General features: G+C 40.8%; 2 protein-coding genes across 2 annotated transcripts; one reads left to right on the top strand and one right to left on the bottom strand.

Annotated features, from left to right (window-relative positions):
- Nucleotides 1-1675: 1675 nt before the first annotated feature.
- Nucleotides 1676-4915, top strand: LOC127624573 (neurofilament light polypeptide-like). The gene is made up of 4 exons (XM_052099356.1): nucleotides 1676-2773; nucleotides 2932-3056; nucleotides 3623-3948; nucleotides 4062-4915. The coding sequence occupies exons 1-4, from the start codon at nucleotides 1730-1732 to the stop codon at nucleotides 4634-4636; spliced, it is 2070 nt and encodes a 689-aa protein (XP_051955316.1). The 5' UTR covers nucleotides 1676-1729; the 3' UTR covers nucleotides 4637-4915.
- Nucleotides 4916-7978: 3063 nt separating this feature from the next.
- On the bottom strand, nucleotides 7979-12551 carry LOC127624570 (neurofilament medium polypeptide-like). Its single transcript, XM_052099352.1, has 3 exons — nucleotides 11431-12551; nucleotides 10258-10382; nucleotides 7979-10137 (listed from the first exon to the last, which is right to left on the bottom strand). Exons 1-3 carry the CDS (start codon nucleotides 12472-12474, stop codon nucleotides 8781-8783), a joined length of 2526 nt encoding a protein of 841 aa, XP_051955312.1. The 5' UTR covers nucleotides 12475-12551; the 3' UTR covers nucleotides 7979-8780.
- Nucleotides 12552-13950: the final 1399 nt, after the last annotated feature.

Here is a 13950-nt window from a genome sequence, read left to right on the forward strand (position 1 = left end):
CAGCAAGTGTTATATATCTTTGGAAAGGTCATGATTAGTAGAAAATAATGAGCAAATTTGTTTCAGTCATAGACCAAACTAAAGTGAGCATTAGCATGTGAAAAAAAAGTTAAATAGCCTTTCCATCACATTTTGGTTTATTATTTCATGAAAAATACACATCATATAAAACATTACCTATCGCAACTTAAAGCAGGTGATCCTGAATCAAACAAGCCATAACTCGACGTCATACAATTTGAAAATCCAGATATATTAGGCCTACTTAAAAGCGAGCAGAGTCGAGTCGAGCTGTACCATGCAGTGGAAAAGCCCAAAAAGAGTGTCCTGAGAGCTACCGTGGTTAGCGTTAATGGCGATCTAGCAACGCTGTTTTCTGGGAGCATCTCATTGAAACATGATTCTTCACGTTATAGATGTGTCAGATCGTTTTCACTGAGTCTGTTTTCAGTTTGGGGGTCAAAAATAGAACCAGATCACACTTGAGTGCGCAGAAGAGGGCGCTAACGCACAATTTTGGAGTGATGGAATTAAGGGCTAAAGTGAGGAGAAATGTTTCATACGAAGACCTAGCTGATGTAATTTTAAGTGTTTTTATATTATATATATTATTTTAGATTATGGCATTCATAGTTCTCAGTTGTCCTGTCTTAATGTTCAATAAAACACATGAATTATGGGTTGGAGAGATTTTTTGGACACGTTGGTAAATAAAAAGCCACTTTGGAAACCATTGCTCAGTATTCTATAACTTTGGATTTTTTTGTCCTATTTTACATTTACACTCAAATACATTTTTTGACCATCCATACTTCCTGTCTAAAGCATATAATGTCAAACTAAATAATAACTGAAAAGTCAAAGTTTTATGTTTTAGCATTTTGTGTGTTTTGTCTGTGGTATTGTAGCATAAGAGTCTCTTAGCGGGATCTAAATATACTTTCTTACATTGTGAAAGGTTTTCTAAAAAATTTATGGCATGCCATTTTTTTGTTTGTTAAAAGCTCTTTTGTGTATGCCATTTTAGTGGAAACCCTGCCAGAATGACTTGAGGGTGTAAGGGGTTGTATGAAACAGTACTCTAAAGTGTTACCTATGGTAATACATTTTGTTGCTACCTCTCATATCCAGCAGAGGCAATATTGTATTTCCCCAGGTAAAGCACAGAAACTAGAGCTACAAGCATTGTTCACTTCTTTTTCTAAGCACCCCACCACCTCCCTCCTTTCGCTCCTCCAGCTCTCGTCACTATATCTGCAGTGGAAACTATCCACTATATGTGTATATTTTTAGATATACTGTAAGAATATTGGTACCTTATTTACTGACATGCTAAATTCTGTAAGCTGCATGTATACAAATGATCCTCTGTTTAACTGCAGCTTCTTATGCACAGATGACCTTTGTGGCTGTCAAAAAGATTATAATGGGGAGAACCAAAGCATAATATATTATTGGCATTTTGTATTATGATCAAAAGTATCATTATTTCTATCTTTACACAATTGTGTTATACTCCTTGACTTGCACATTGCACACAGATCTACTCTTTCTCTCCCTCTCTACTATTGATACTGCATTGTATGCAGAGTTCAGAAAATCACTTGCGTCAGAGCTCCTTTCTGGCTATATAAGCTAAACTGACTGCAGTGGGAGCAGCAGATCAGTCGGTAGCAGGCTGATCAAGCTTACTGTGGTACCACGGCTCAGAGCATTTGTCCTTGGAGCCATGAGTGCCGTCGGGTTCGACCCATACTTTTCCTCATCCTACAAGCGTTGGTATGTGGAGAGCAGCCCCCGGGTACCTCAGCGTGGGCGATCACGCACCACGTTCTCTGCCCACCCACCCTCTCTCTCCTCGGCTCGACTCCACTATGCCTCCCCCAGCCGGACCTCTACCTCTCTGCTGCTGAGCAGCTCAGGACGTGCAATGGACATGGACCTCAGCCATGCCGCCCAGGTAAGCTATGAGTCCCGAGCAGTCCGAACTCAGGAGAAAGCCCAGCTGCAAGATCTGAATGACCGCTTTGCTGGTTACATCGAGCGCGTCCATGAACTAGAGCAGCAGAATCGTGCTCTGGAGGCTGAGCTACTCCTGCTGAGGCAAAGGCATATGGAGCCTTCCCGTGTGAGGACTTTGTACGAGCAGGAAGTCCGTACCCTGAGAGCTGCTGTGGAGGAGGCCTGTATGGAGAGGCAGGCTACATTGAGCCACAGGGAGACCATGGAAGATACTTTGCGGGCCCTGCAGGCCAGCTATGAGAAAGAGGTGGTTGCCCGCGAGGACACAGAAAGCAGGCTTCTTGAGGCCCGCAAGGCGGCAGATGACACCACTCTGGTCCAGGTGGAGCTGGAGAAAAAGGTTGATATATTGCTGAATGAGCTGGCTTTCCTGAAGAAGGTCCATGAGGGTGAGATCTCAGAGCTGCAGGCCCAGGTTCAATTTGGTGCCCAGATCGCTGTTGAGGCAGAGGCCACTAAACCTGATCTGTCCAGTGCCCTTCGGGACATCAGAGCCCAATATGAGAAGCTGGCAGCCAAGAACATCCAGTCAGCCGAAGAATGGTTCCGCGGGAAGATGGGCAATCTGACCGAGAGTGTAGCCCACCACACTGATGCAGTGAAGTATTCGAAGGATGAAGCTGGAGAGTATCGTCGTCAGCTTCAGGCATGCGTCCTCGAGATTGATGCCTGCAAGGGCCTGAATGAGTCTCTGGAGAAACAGCTGAGAGATGTGGAGGACAGGCAGAGTGCTGAGATTTCTGCCATGCAGGTTAGTAGGTTTATACTGTACATTCTGAGATTTGGTGAATGAATCTTTTGCCCCATACTTAGAATATTATGTCCTCAGAAATGATGGAACATATTGTGGCAATAAGTTACAGTTCTATGACATATCTAGCACTATTTAACATTAATTCATCCCCGCAGGATTCAATCAGCGAACTTGAGGATGAACTTAGAGCCACGAAGGGTGAGATGGCAAGATATCTGAAAGAGTACCAGGATCTTCTTAATGTCAAGATGGCCCTTGATATTGAGATAGCAGCATACAGGTACTAACACAACAGTATTATAAATGCTGAATAATTTGAATAAATATATCAATAACAATATCAAACATTTAAAAAATGGCAGAAATTGTTTATGAGAGACAAAGTAGAAAATGTCAGTGCTCGAAGAGGGAAAGATATCCATGCTGGTACTCCCCTTCACAGTTACATTTTTAGCACTTCAGAACAGGTTGTTTCGGTTCCCAGTTTCGCCACTTAATTATGGGATAATAGGCGTCCCGCATGGGACATCTTCAATTTGGCCAAAATATGTGACATCCCAGCTAATACGGTAGTGGTGGCAACCCTATTGCCTTCATTGCTAGAATGGGTAACCTGCAGCAAATCTTAAGCAATTTGCCACTACTGGCAAACACTTGTATGGGAAATCTGTGGGAGCAATGACGAATTTGGTGCAAAGCTCATTTGCATGTAAAACCTAATGAGGAAAACATTTGTGGCATGTTTGCCCCAGGGGTTTGCCAGAACTTTGTAAGGGGATGTTTTCAAATTACTTTCAATGTTTCTGATTTTTTCGTGCATATAACATGATCTTTTTTCATTTGCAGGAAGCTTCTGGAAGGGGAGGAGTCTCGCTTCAATGTGGGTGTGGGAGGTCTGGTCAGTGCTTACTCTGTTGGTCCTGTCTACTCCTATCCCATGTTCTCACTGTCTACTCTGAGCTCTGGCACCCCCTATCTGCTCGGATCTCGCCTGATCAGCACATCCCTCGCTGAAGATGAGGCCATTACAGCCAGTCAAGCTCAAGAAGATGGAGCCAGTCCAGCCAGGGAAGAAGAAGAAGAAGAAGAAGAAGAAGAAGTTAAAGAGGAAGAGAAGGAAAAAGAGGAGGAAGAAAAGGAAGTGGAAGAAGGTACTAAGGACGAAGAGGAAGGTGAGATTCAGATGTGATGTAGTATTAGGGGTCATCTCATTTTGCAATCCTCATAATTAATTTATTTTTGTTGACAAGATATACATCACTAAATTATTGTTTTATAACTTCAGGTGGTGAGCAAGAAGAGGAAAAGGAAGGTGGGGCAGAGGAAGAAGAAAAAGAAGAGAAAGAGGAGGAGGCTGAAGAAAAGGAGGATGCTAAAGGGGGAGATGATGAGGAGGGAGACGAAAAAGAGAGAGATGGGAAAGAGGAGGGTGAGCAGAAAGAAAGGGAGGATGAAGAGGGGGGAAAAGCTGTGGAGGAAGGGGCTGATAAGGAGGAGACTGAGATGGAAACAGAAAAAAGTGAAGAGAAAGCTGACACAAGTGCTGACAAGGACAAAGAGGACACTGAAACAGACAAAGACAAGGGAGCAAGTACTAAAACAGAGGTTAAGGCTGAAAAAGCCAAAGAAGAGGTCAAATCTGAGCCAGCCAAAGAGAAAGGCAAGGAAAAAAATGATTCTGTGCCTGAACCTGAGCCCGTCAAGGATGAAGGCAAGGAGCCAGAGAAACCCATAGCAAAGGAAAAGGCAAAGCCAGAAAAGGCCATGGGCAAAGATGAAGATGAGAAAGGAAAGGGTGATAAAAAGGAGAGTGAAAAGAAAGAAAAAGAGGAAACTGAAAAACCCAAGGGGAAGAAATAATGTGTAGGATCTACAACAGCACAAAAATGGCCTGATCTGCTTCTCTAGTCGTTCAAACTGTTACTTGATAAATGGTGCTCAGTGCAAATTGCAATGAAACTGTCAACTTCAGCTTTTCAAAATGATAATGATTGTTTTTGAAATGCTTTTGGGATGCTTTACATATTTGAGTGAATGTATGCTTGTGAAGTAGATGATATTTTTGAATAAGTCAACAGTCTTGCAATAGATTGCAAAAACGGAAACCTTGCTGCCGGTGCAATAAAACATGCTTCTTGATGATCAAAGAGTTTTACTGATTGATCATTTACATTTTGTTTATTGGTGTAATGACGTTTCATAGTTTTCTCACACACAAGTTCTCTATATCTGTTAAGTACAAATTTGGTTTAATGGATGCTACTAGATATTTAAACCACATCTAAAATGTTCAAATACAAAATTCTCTACAACATTTGTAAATATTGTACAAGTATTTACAAGGTTGTGAATTAATGGATAAAATTACATATAAAATTATATGCAGAATGCCTCTGATTAGAGTAAATGTTTAGAGCTTTATAATTGTTCAATTGTTCAATTGTTCAATTTATTTATAAAGCACATATTAATACAACAGAAGTTGACCACAGTGCTGTACATAGGATAAGATAACGATCATAATCATTATAAGACATCATATTGTCTAATCTAAAGACTTTATAAGAGATATAATAATATTTTGCTGATTGGGCTGGTTGTCTAGATAAAGTACAAACATACAATAACTGCAACATATGTCCCTTAAGTGATATTTCGCCCCAAAATTTGAATTCTATCATCATCATTTTGTCATCTCATCCTCATATTGTTTCAAACCCATTTGACTTTCTTTCTTCTGTGGAACACAAAAGAAGATGTTAGGCAGAATGACAGCCACTGTCACCATTTACTTTCACTGCATCCTTTTTCCATTCAATGAAAGTGAATTGTGACAGAGGCTGTCATTCGGCCTAACATCTCCTTTTGTGTTCCACAGAAGGGTTGGAACAACGTATGGATGAGATGACAAAATGATGATGACAGAATTTAAATTTTTGAGTGAACTATCCCTTTAAACTCACATGATGCAGTTACTGCATGTTACTGTATGAGAAACAAACAATCATGCCAGTGTGCAGTAAATGATAATAGAATTTCCATTTTTGGATGAACAATCCAAGTGGCCATAAGTAATTATAGCCACTTGTACAAACATGGTAAAAACGTTTCAAATATACCTCAAAAACCAAGATGGGAACAAACCTAACCTATTGAATAAGGAACTTACATTCATGTTTATGCTTAATTTTACATCAACATTTCTTTTGAAACAAAGAAAAAAAAAAATTCTAGTACATCTATGGGAAATTTGACTCACTACAACACAATACAAACCACTGCAGTATGAAAACTTCACCAAAAATACCATGGTAATAGCAGTGTAGGTGTAGAGATTACAGTGCCCTAATTCCCAAAATTAGCCTACTAAACTTAGGAGTGTCCTGATAGCTGCATCAGGGAAAAAGACCATGGACTAATTTCTAAGTAATGCTGAGAGTGTTTGTTGATATACAGAAAATACAAAAAGCATTTGGATTAATGCAACAGTAGATGCCTTTAACAGCCTATTATGGTCTTCATTGTATTATGTATCATATTTCTAAGATGGTTCACTCTTGTTCTGCATTGCGGCAAAAGATTTTTAAGAAGTCACACACACAGCTCTGCAGATTTTCACAAAGATGATCCGATTCTACAAGGCAATTTTTTTTAATCTTTATCAACCCACAAATATACAGTATTTATGATTACACACAGGCTTTTTAGGCAGATCTTTACAGAGGTACTGACCTTGCTACTCCAGAATTCATAGTCTGATGAGGTTTTTGCAATCCAAACAGATTAAAATGTATAGTTCACCAAAAAATTGCAATGCTCTCATCATTTACTCACCCTCAGGCCATCCCATGTGTATGTCTTTCTTTCTTCTGCAGAACATAAATAAAGATTTTTTGAAGATTATCTCAGCTTTGTGGGTTCATGGAATGCAAGTGAAAGGTGAGTGGAACTTTTAAGCTTTAAAAAGCTAATAAAGGGAGTATAGACGTAATCCAAACGACTCCAGATGTTAAATCCATGACTTCTGAAGCAATATAATAGATGTGGGGGAGAAACAGATCAATATTTACATCCTTTTCTACTATAAATCTCTACTTTCACTTCCACATCTTCTTTAGTTTTTTTAGCGATTCACGTTCTACTTGCATAATGTTCAAGGGTAAAGATTCACAGTAATTAAAAACTTAAATAGTGACCTGTTTCTCACCACACCTATCATATCTCTTCATAAGACATGGATTTAATCACTGGAGTCCTATGGATTACTTTTATGCTGCCTTTATGTGCTTTTGGAGCTTCAAAGTTCTGGTCATCATTTACTTGCAGTGCATAGACCTACAGAGCTGAGATATTCTTCTAAAATCTTAATTTGTGCTCTGCAGAAGAGAGAAAGTCATACTGTACACATCTGGGATGGCATGAAGGTGAGAAAATGAAGAGATAATTTTCATTTGTGGGTGAACTATTCCTTACTATGCCTGTTATGCCCAATTTCATTTTATTTTCATTTCAATCACCTGATCAGTCCAAAACTTTTACACACATTATATTTTTCTGCCCCAAAGTGAAGGCAGCCATTAAGTCTGTATAAGCTTCTAATATCACTTCTATTTTTAAATTTTCAACAATCCGTTCTTGAGTTACATTAGGCACATACTGTATATCACAATTTCCATTATTTCTTAATGCTTCTCTTCACTTTTGGACACTTTTTGCTCAAACTCAAAAATCTTTGTTGTTTCTGTAAGCAGTTACTCTTAGAATTAGCATTAAATGTTGACACTGACATAATAATATAATTTGGGGATATAGACTATAAAGGAAATCTCACCTAAATATTCTGTTTTCATTTACTCATACTAATGTTGTTCTAAACCCATATGAATTTACTGAAACAGAATCCCTCAGTCACCATTCATTCTCAATACATATTTTTCCATACAATGAAAGTTAATGATGACTGAGGCTAACATTTTAACATCTATTTTTGTGTGTTTCATGGATAAATGATAAATCTCACAAGTTTGGAGCAATATGAGGGTGAGTAAATGATAACTGGATTTGAATTTTGGGTAAACAATCTCTTTTAATAATAAACCCAAATTTAGAATATCACAAATTAAGTTGCATAAAAATGCATGCATGAAAAACAAAAAAACAAACAGAGGAAAAAAGACGACTCAGATTGTTTATTGTATTTTAATTTGATGTTTATTGAGTGAACGCTGCTGAGAAATTCATTCAAATGAATCGAGACATGGGACTGCAAATGGTAGCACCTTATTAATGGTAAGTAGTTAAGTTGAAGTCAATCCTATGCATACAAGAATGTATGTTGCACAATGACAGGTTTATATTCAAATGCACTCATTTGGTAAACATAACTTACAATGGAGAAAAGCATGTTTAAAGGCTAAGAATTACTTTATGTACTGAGTTGTATATGACCATGGGCTATTTTAACCATCGTCTCATCCTTAAAACAGAGTTTTATTTTTGGCTCAGTTGGTGTCCTTGTGTTAGTATTTATATAAGGCTGCTTTGTTGGAACACATTTCTCCTACAATCCTGCCTCCCTCCCTAACTCAAAGCAAATGTAATTCCCCACCATTCTGCAAGTATTGTAATATTACTGTGATACATACAGTGTTTATTTTTCTATCTCGTGCTCCCCCCCGAGCTGGCATGCAGATGCCACATTCAAGTGACTGCCCCCCTCCCCGGGTATTGCAGTTTGAAGAAATGTGAAAGAATCCCTGACTTCCCTGACCGTATATGCTGCAGAACCTTTAAAGCTGTCACTCAACATGCATTTAGAATTTTAGCTTGCCGCATTTTATGGATTCTCTCTACGCTTGATTTGTTAAGTCTTTCAGAGTGTTTAATGTCATTAAGTTCATCTGTTGAGCTTTATGATTTCTTTATGATGTTAGTTTTGTGTTGATTGCTTGCTATGCATTCTCCCCAGTACCTCTTCTGTCAGCATTGTTTGCTATGTTTTGGTTTAATCTGCTTCAGTGACCTTCACTGCTTGTTTCTCCGCAGCTTTGGAGGCCACCTTCTCCTGGACATTTTCTTCCACCTCCTCTCCTTTCTCAGTGACGGTAACAGTTTTTGTAATTTGTTGGACTCCACCCTCGTCAGTGGTAATGGTCTCCACCGTTTTAGTGATAACCACCCTCTGACTCGAGTCGTCTTTGGTTGGGCTCTCGTCCACTCCATTGGAGATCACCTCTTTCTTATCAGATTCTTTCTTCTCATCCTTCTTTCCCATGTCTCCGTTCACGGTTGCTTCTTTCTTATCAGTCTTTTTATCTTCAGGCTCTTTCTCTGGTTCACTCTTTTTGCTGGCCTTTTCCTCTGCTGCCTTTGTGGAATCCTCTTTAGCCTCGGCTTTTGGTGGCTCTGCCTTAGGGGTCTCTATCTTAGGACTCTCACTCTTTGGGGAATCGCTTTTGGGGATTTCCTTTTTTGGATCCTCTGTCTCAGGAGTTTTACTCTTTGGGCTCTCACTCTTTGGTGAGGTATCCTTCGGAGACTCTTTCGGGGATTCTGCCTGGGTCACAGCTGCCTTTCCCTTTTCAGATTTGGGCTCCTCCTTCTCATCTTTTCCTTTCGTCTCCTCTTTGGCATCTGCTTCTCCTTTCTTAGGCTGCTCCTCTTTTTCATCTGTTGATCCTTTGTCGCTACCTGCATCTGCTTCATCTGCATCTTTTTCATCAGCCTCTTCCTCTCCTCCACTGCCCTCTTTCTCTTCTGCTTTCTCTTTCTCAGGCGAGGCCTTGACCTCAGATGCTTTAGAGCTCACGACAGTCTCCTCAGCTTCCTGCTCTTCCTCTTCTCCCTCTTCTCCTCCTTCTTCATCATCTCCTTTCTTTTTCTCCTCATTCTCCTCTTCCCCCTCTCCTTTCTCTCCCTCCTCCTCATCCTTTCCAGCCTCTTCTTCTTCTTCTTCTTCTTCATCACCTCCCTCCTTCTCTCCCTCCTCTGCATCCTCATCAGGGGCACTGGAGGCCACTTTGGCTTGAGTAGAGGCAATCACCTCCTCTCCTTCTTCTGCTTCTTCTTCACCCTCGTCTTTTTTCTCTTCTTCCTCTTTAACCTCTTCTTCACCCTCAGCTTCCCCCTCATCCTCTTCCTCTTCTTCTGCCTTGGCAGCTGATAACTCCTCTGCCATCTCAGCCAAGGCCTCATCCATCTCAGACTTCTCATCCACTACCTTCGTCTCACTGATGATCTCCTCCACAAACTTATGTTGCACTTTAAGCTTGGGGGGTTCACTTTTAACTTTGGGGCCTTTGGTGACGGCCTGCCGATATGGAAAAGTGCTGAAGTGGCTTTCTTCTCCTTCAAGAAGTTTTCTATATAAAAAAAATAAAAGTATATGGTACAGATTTAGTCTGTTATCGAAATATAATGGAGATATGGTTCCTACGGCTCAATGCAGATAATGCAGTTCTGATGAATTGCTGTAATATTACCTGTATGCAGCAATCTCTATATCTAACGCCATTTTGACATTCAGGAGGTCCTGGTATTCTCGCAGATGCCTTGCCATCTCCCATTTCGTGCTCTTCAGTTCATTCTCCAGCTGGTGGATGTTTTCCTGGTGAGTCAGAAACAATATTGTGACAGTTTAGTTAAATATGGTAATCAAAAATAAATCTATTGCTGTGGTAGGGAAGGGAGGCAAGAAAGTGTGAAGGAATTAATAACTTTCTCTGTTATATTCTTAAAGTAAATTGTGTGTATGTGAAAAAGCAAAAAAACTAAAACATGAATTCCTCTTTAGGATTCAGATATGCAGTAAACCTCATATGCTAAAGTGGGTTTGAAACATTTTTACTGTTACCGTGGATCCATTCTGCCTATGACGCTAATGCTTTCTGAAACTCAGCAACAGTTAGATTATAATTTACAGTATCATTGTCCGGCTCCAGGACAACCGCTAGGCGGGTTCTTTCTATGTGTATGAGGTGAATGAACCCCTTCCTCTGCTCTGACTCAGCAAACAGCAGAGGACAGACTGCATTGTGGATGTCTGCCCCTCCTTAACCCTTTCCAGCTTCATTCCACTGTGCCCATGATTTAGTCATGCATCATATAAATCCTTGCACTCAGAATAAAATGCATTGGATGTGCGCTTAACTGCAACTTAATATCATACTTGAGGATAGCTGTAACACATTTTGAAAGTCAAATTAATTGCACTAAGATGCACTAAAGCATAATTGCTCATAGGCTATACATAAAAGCCATACATTTAGCCATATACTGTAAAAAGTACCGTGGTACCCTGCAGTTGTTACCTCATCTAACCCTTAACATTTATTTGGTTGCTTAACCTGATGAATTCAGGTTGATTCAGATATGTTACATATTATTTTTGACTTGAGCATCATTAGACATGGTGAGTATCTCATTAAGATAATAATTATCATATTTTTAAACCCTGAATAACTTTTTTCACTTATTATTATTGCATTACACATCTAGAAGACCAGATGTGCATCAATTACTAAAACTACCTTTTAAATGAACTTTTAAAAGGTTTATATAAGAAATAATTTGTTAAAATGCAAAATGCACAAATACGAAAATACAGTAAATGCACATTCTTAATGGTTATTGTGCAAACATAAGTGATTATTTACCTGTAGGCTGGAGAGATCACTGTTGTGTCTGTCCTCTATGTCGTTCAGTTGCCTCTCCAACGACTCTTTGGTTCCTCGGACAGATTCCAGCTCGATGGTTTTGGACTGTAACTGGCGGCGATAGTCTGAGATCTCATCCCGTGCGGATTTGATGGCGCTTTTGTTCACCTCGGAAGCCTCCGAGAGTTTAGAGTAGCGGCACACGAACCAGTCTTCAACTTGCTGGAGGTTTTGCGTGGAGTGGCCCTCAAGCTGCGAGCGAATCTCACGGAGCGCTTCGGTGATGTCCGCCTTCTGGTAGTCCCTCTTCTCCACTGTGATCTGCGACGCCTGCATCTGCGCCAACAGATCGCTGACCTCCTCTTGGTGATTGTTGCGGATAAAGGTGATCTCGTCCTGCAGGGACTGCACTTTCTTCTCTAAATCTGCTTTAACGAGCGCTGAATCCCCCATGTCCTTATTCAGCGCACGGATGATCGCTTCTGTCTCCTCTCTGATTCGGGCTTCCTCATCGAAGCGATCCCTCAGGCGCTGGATGTCTTCTTCGATGTGATCCGTGTCTAGTTGGATCTGCGTCCTCTCGTGGTGGGTCTGCTCCAGCATGGAGCGCAACTCCTGCAGCTCTTGGTCGTAAAGTTCGCCCATCTGAGACTGCGACACCTGCTTCTTCCGCAGTGCCTGGATCTCCGCCTCGATCTGCTTGTTCTGCTGCTCCAGAAAGTGCACCTTGTCGATATACCCGGCGAAGCGGTCGTTGAGACCCTGGAGCTGCTCCTTCTCGTTGGAGCGCTTGTAGTCTCCATTGAGGATGGAGGTCTGGCCGAAATCAAGGTTTTCTGCGGAGCTCAGAACAGTTGAGCCATAAGCTCTCGCCACAGGAGCATTGAAGCTCCTTTTGTATGAAATAGCAGTACTCGGGCTAGCCCGGGACCATGTCTGGGAGCGGAAACCGCTGGAGGGACTGCCGCTACTACGGCCATAGCTCGTCCTAGTCTCCATCACCCTCCGGTAGGGACTTCCTATATTGTCAAATGGATAACTCATCCGGACGGACGGGGTGTGAACTTGAAGATGGAAAGAAGTGTGTGGAGTAAAGAGGTGCAGTGGATAGGTGTAGTGAGTGTGGCTCTCTCAGCGCTGCATAGCCGGTCTGCTTGCCTTTATATACTCGAGGCGCTGTTGCGAAAACGCTCTGGCTTGTTTTGACTGGACCATTGATCCGACGATGTGGGAGGGACACAGAGATCTTCATCAGTGTTTCAGATTCCTGGTCAAACATAACAAGTGGTTTGAAAATAGTGACAAAAGAAGGTGGAAAAGGACATAATGTAACTTCAAATGTTGTTTTGGAAAAAAAACTAACGCGCCTCAGGGGCCGTTCACACTAAAAGCGTCCCTGCTGAAAAAGCAATACGCAGCGCCACGAACGCAGGTGTCTCGAGACACGTTTAACTGTTGAAGTTCTTTTTAATCTGACACGGCGTTTAAAAAAACCCGCGGCGCTCCTGCTCGGGACGCTGAAAACACAGCTAGACGCAGCACAACGGTCAAAGGCATCCATCTAGCGCATGTTTTCAGCGTGGACCTACAGGTTCGGTGTGAACGGCCCCTTATTACCAAACTTATTAATTACAAGGACGTCATGCAGAAACATTCGACGTGACATAATTGGTACTCTCTGGACAGAGTCTTAACACGCAGCTCTATAACTGAGTGTCTGCTTTCAGCACTAAGGACAGCGGTCCTCAGATCTAACACTTACTGTAGTGTGCTGATCTCACTATAAATGGACACAAACATGTTCTTTTTCAAATGTTGCATAGAGTTAATGCTTGCACAGTCACGTGCGTGAAATGTAAGTGTACTTAGTTAGCATAGTTACATTTCTTAAAAGAGAAACATTTAGCAGATATGTATTTTTCTATATGTCTGGCACCAGCTCAGGATGTGCTATGTATTCTGATACTGCAGTAAACTTTGCTCAACAGTTAGAACATGCTGTTGTACTGTATTGTTGTAAACGTATTTTTTGTTGCATGCTATTGGTATCAAGCATTCACTTTAATTTTCTAAATGTGTGGACAACTTGTGGCCTAACAAATTGGAATGATAGTGTCTTTCCATAGCCTTGTATTGTGATAGCTTTAATTAAAAGTAGTATGATTTGAATGGGAGTGTGTAGCACCACACTGGTCTGCTGTAAAACAATTCCTTTATTTTCTGCATATTAGAATTGTGACCTTGGCTTTTTGTGCAGGGATAATGAATGGCTTCTCTTCTAGAAACCAGAATCCTGTATGTTTAAAATAGACTAATTATGCATGTGGGACTGGGCTCTAACACATATGCATAGAAACCACTCTCTTTTTACGATTATTGCCTCATATGACCAGGTTTTTAATTTTTAAAATGATAAAAGTCCCTTGACAGGCATATGATACATCTGCTTTATTGATCTCTCCCTCTTTCAAATAATAGGCCATCTGAAAAAAATAGCAGGAAGGCTTTCAATATAAGCCT

This window comes from Xyrauchen texanus, chromosome 31, assembly GCF_025860055.1.
Source record: "Xyrauchen texanus isolate HMW12.3.18 chromosome 31, RBS_HiC_50CHRs, whole genome shotgun sequence".
Lineage (NCBI taxonomy): Eukaryota > Metazoa > Chordata > Actinopteri > Cypriniformes > Catostomidae > Xyrauchen > Xyrauchen texanus.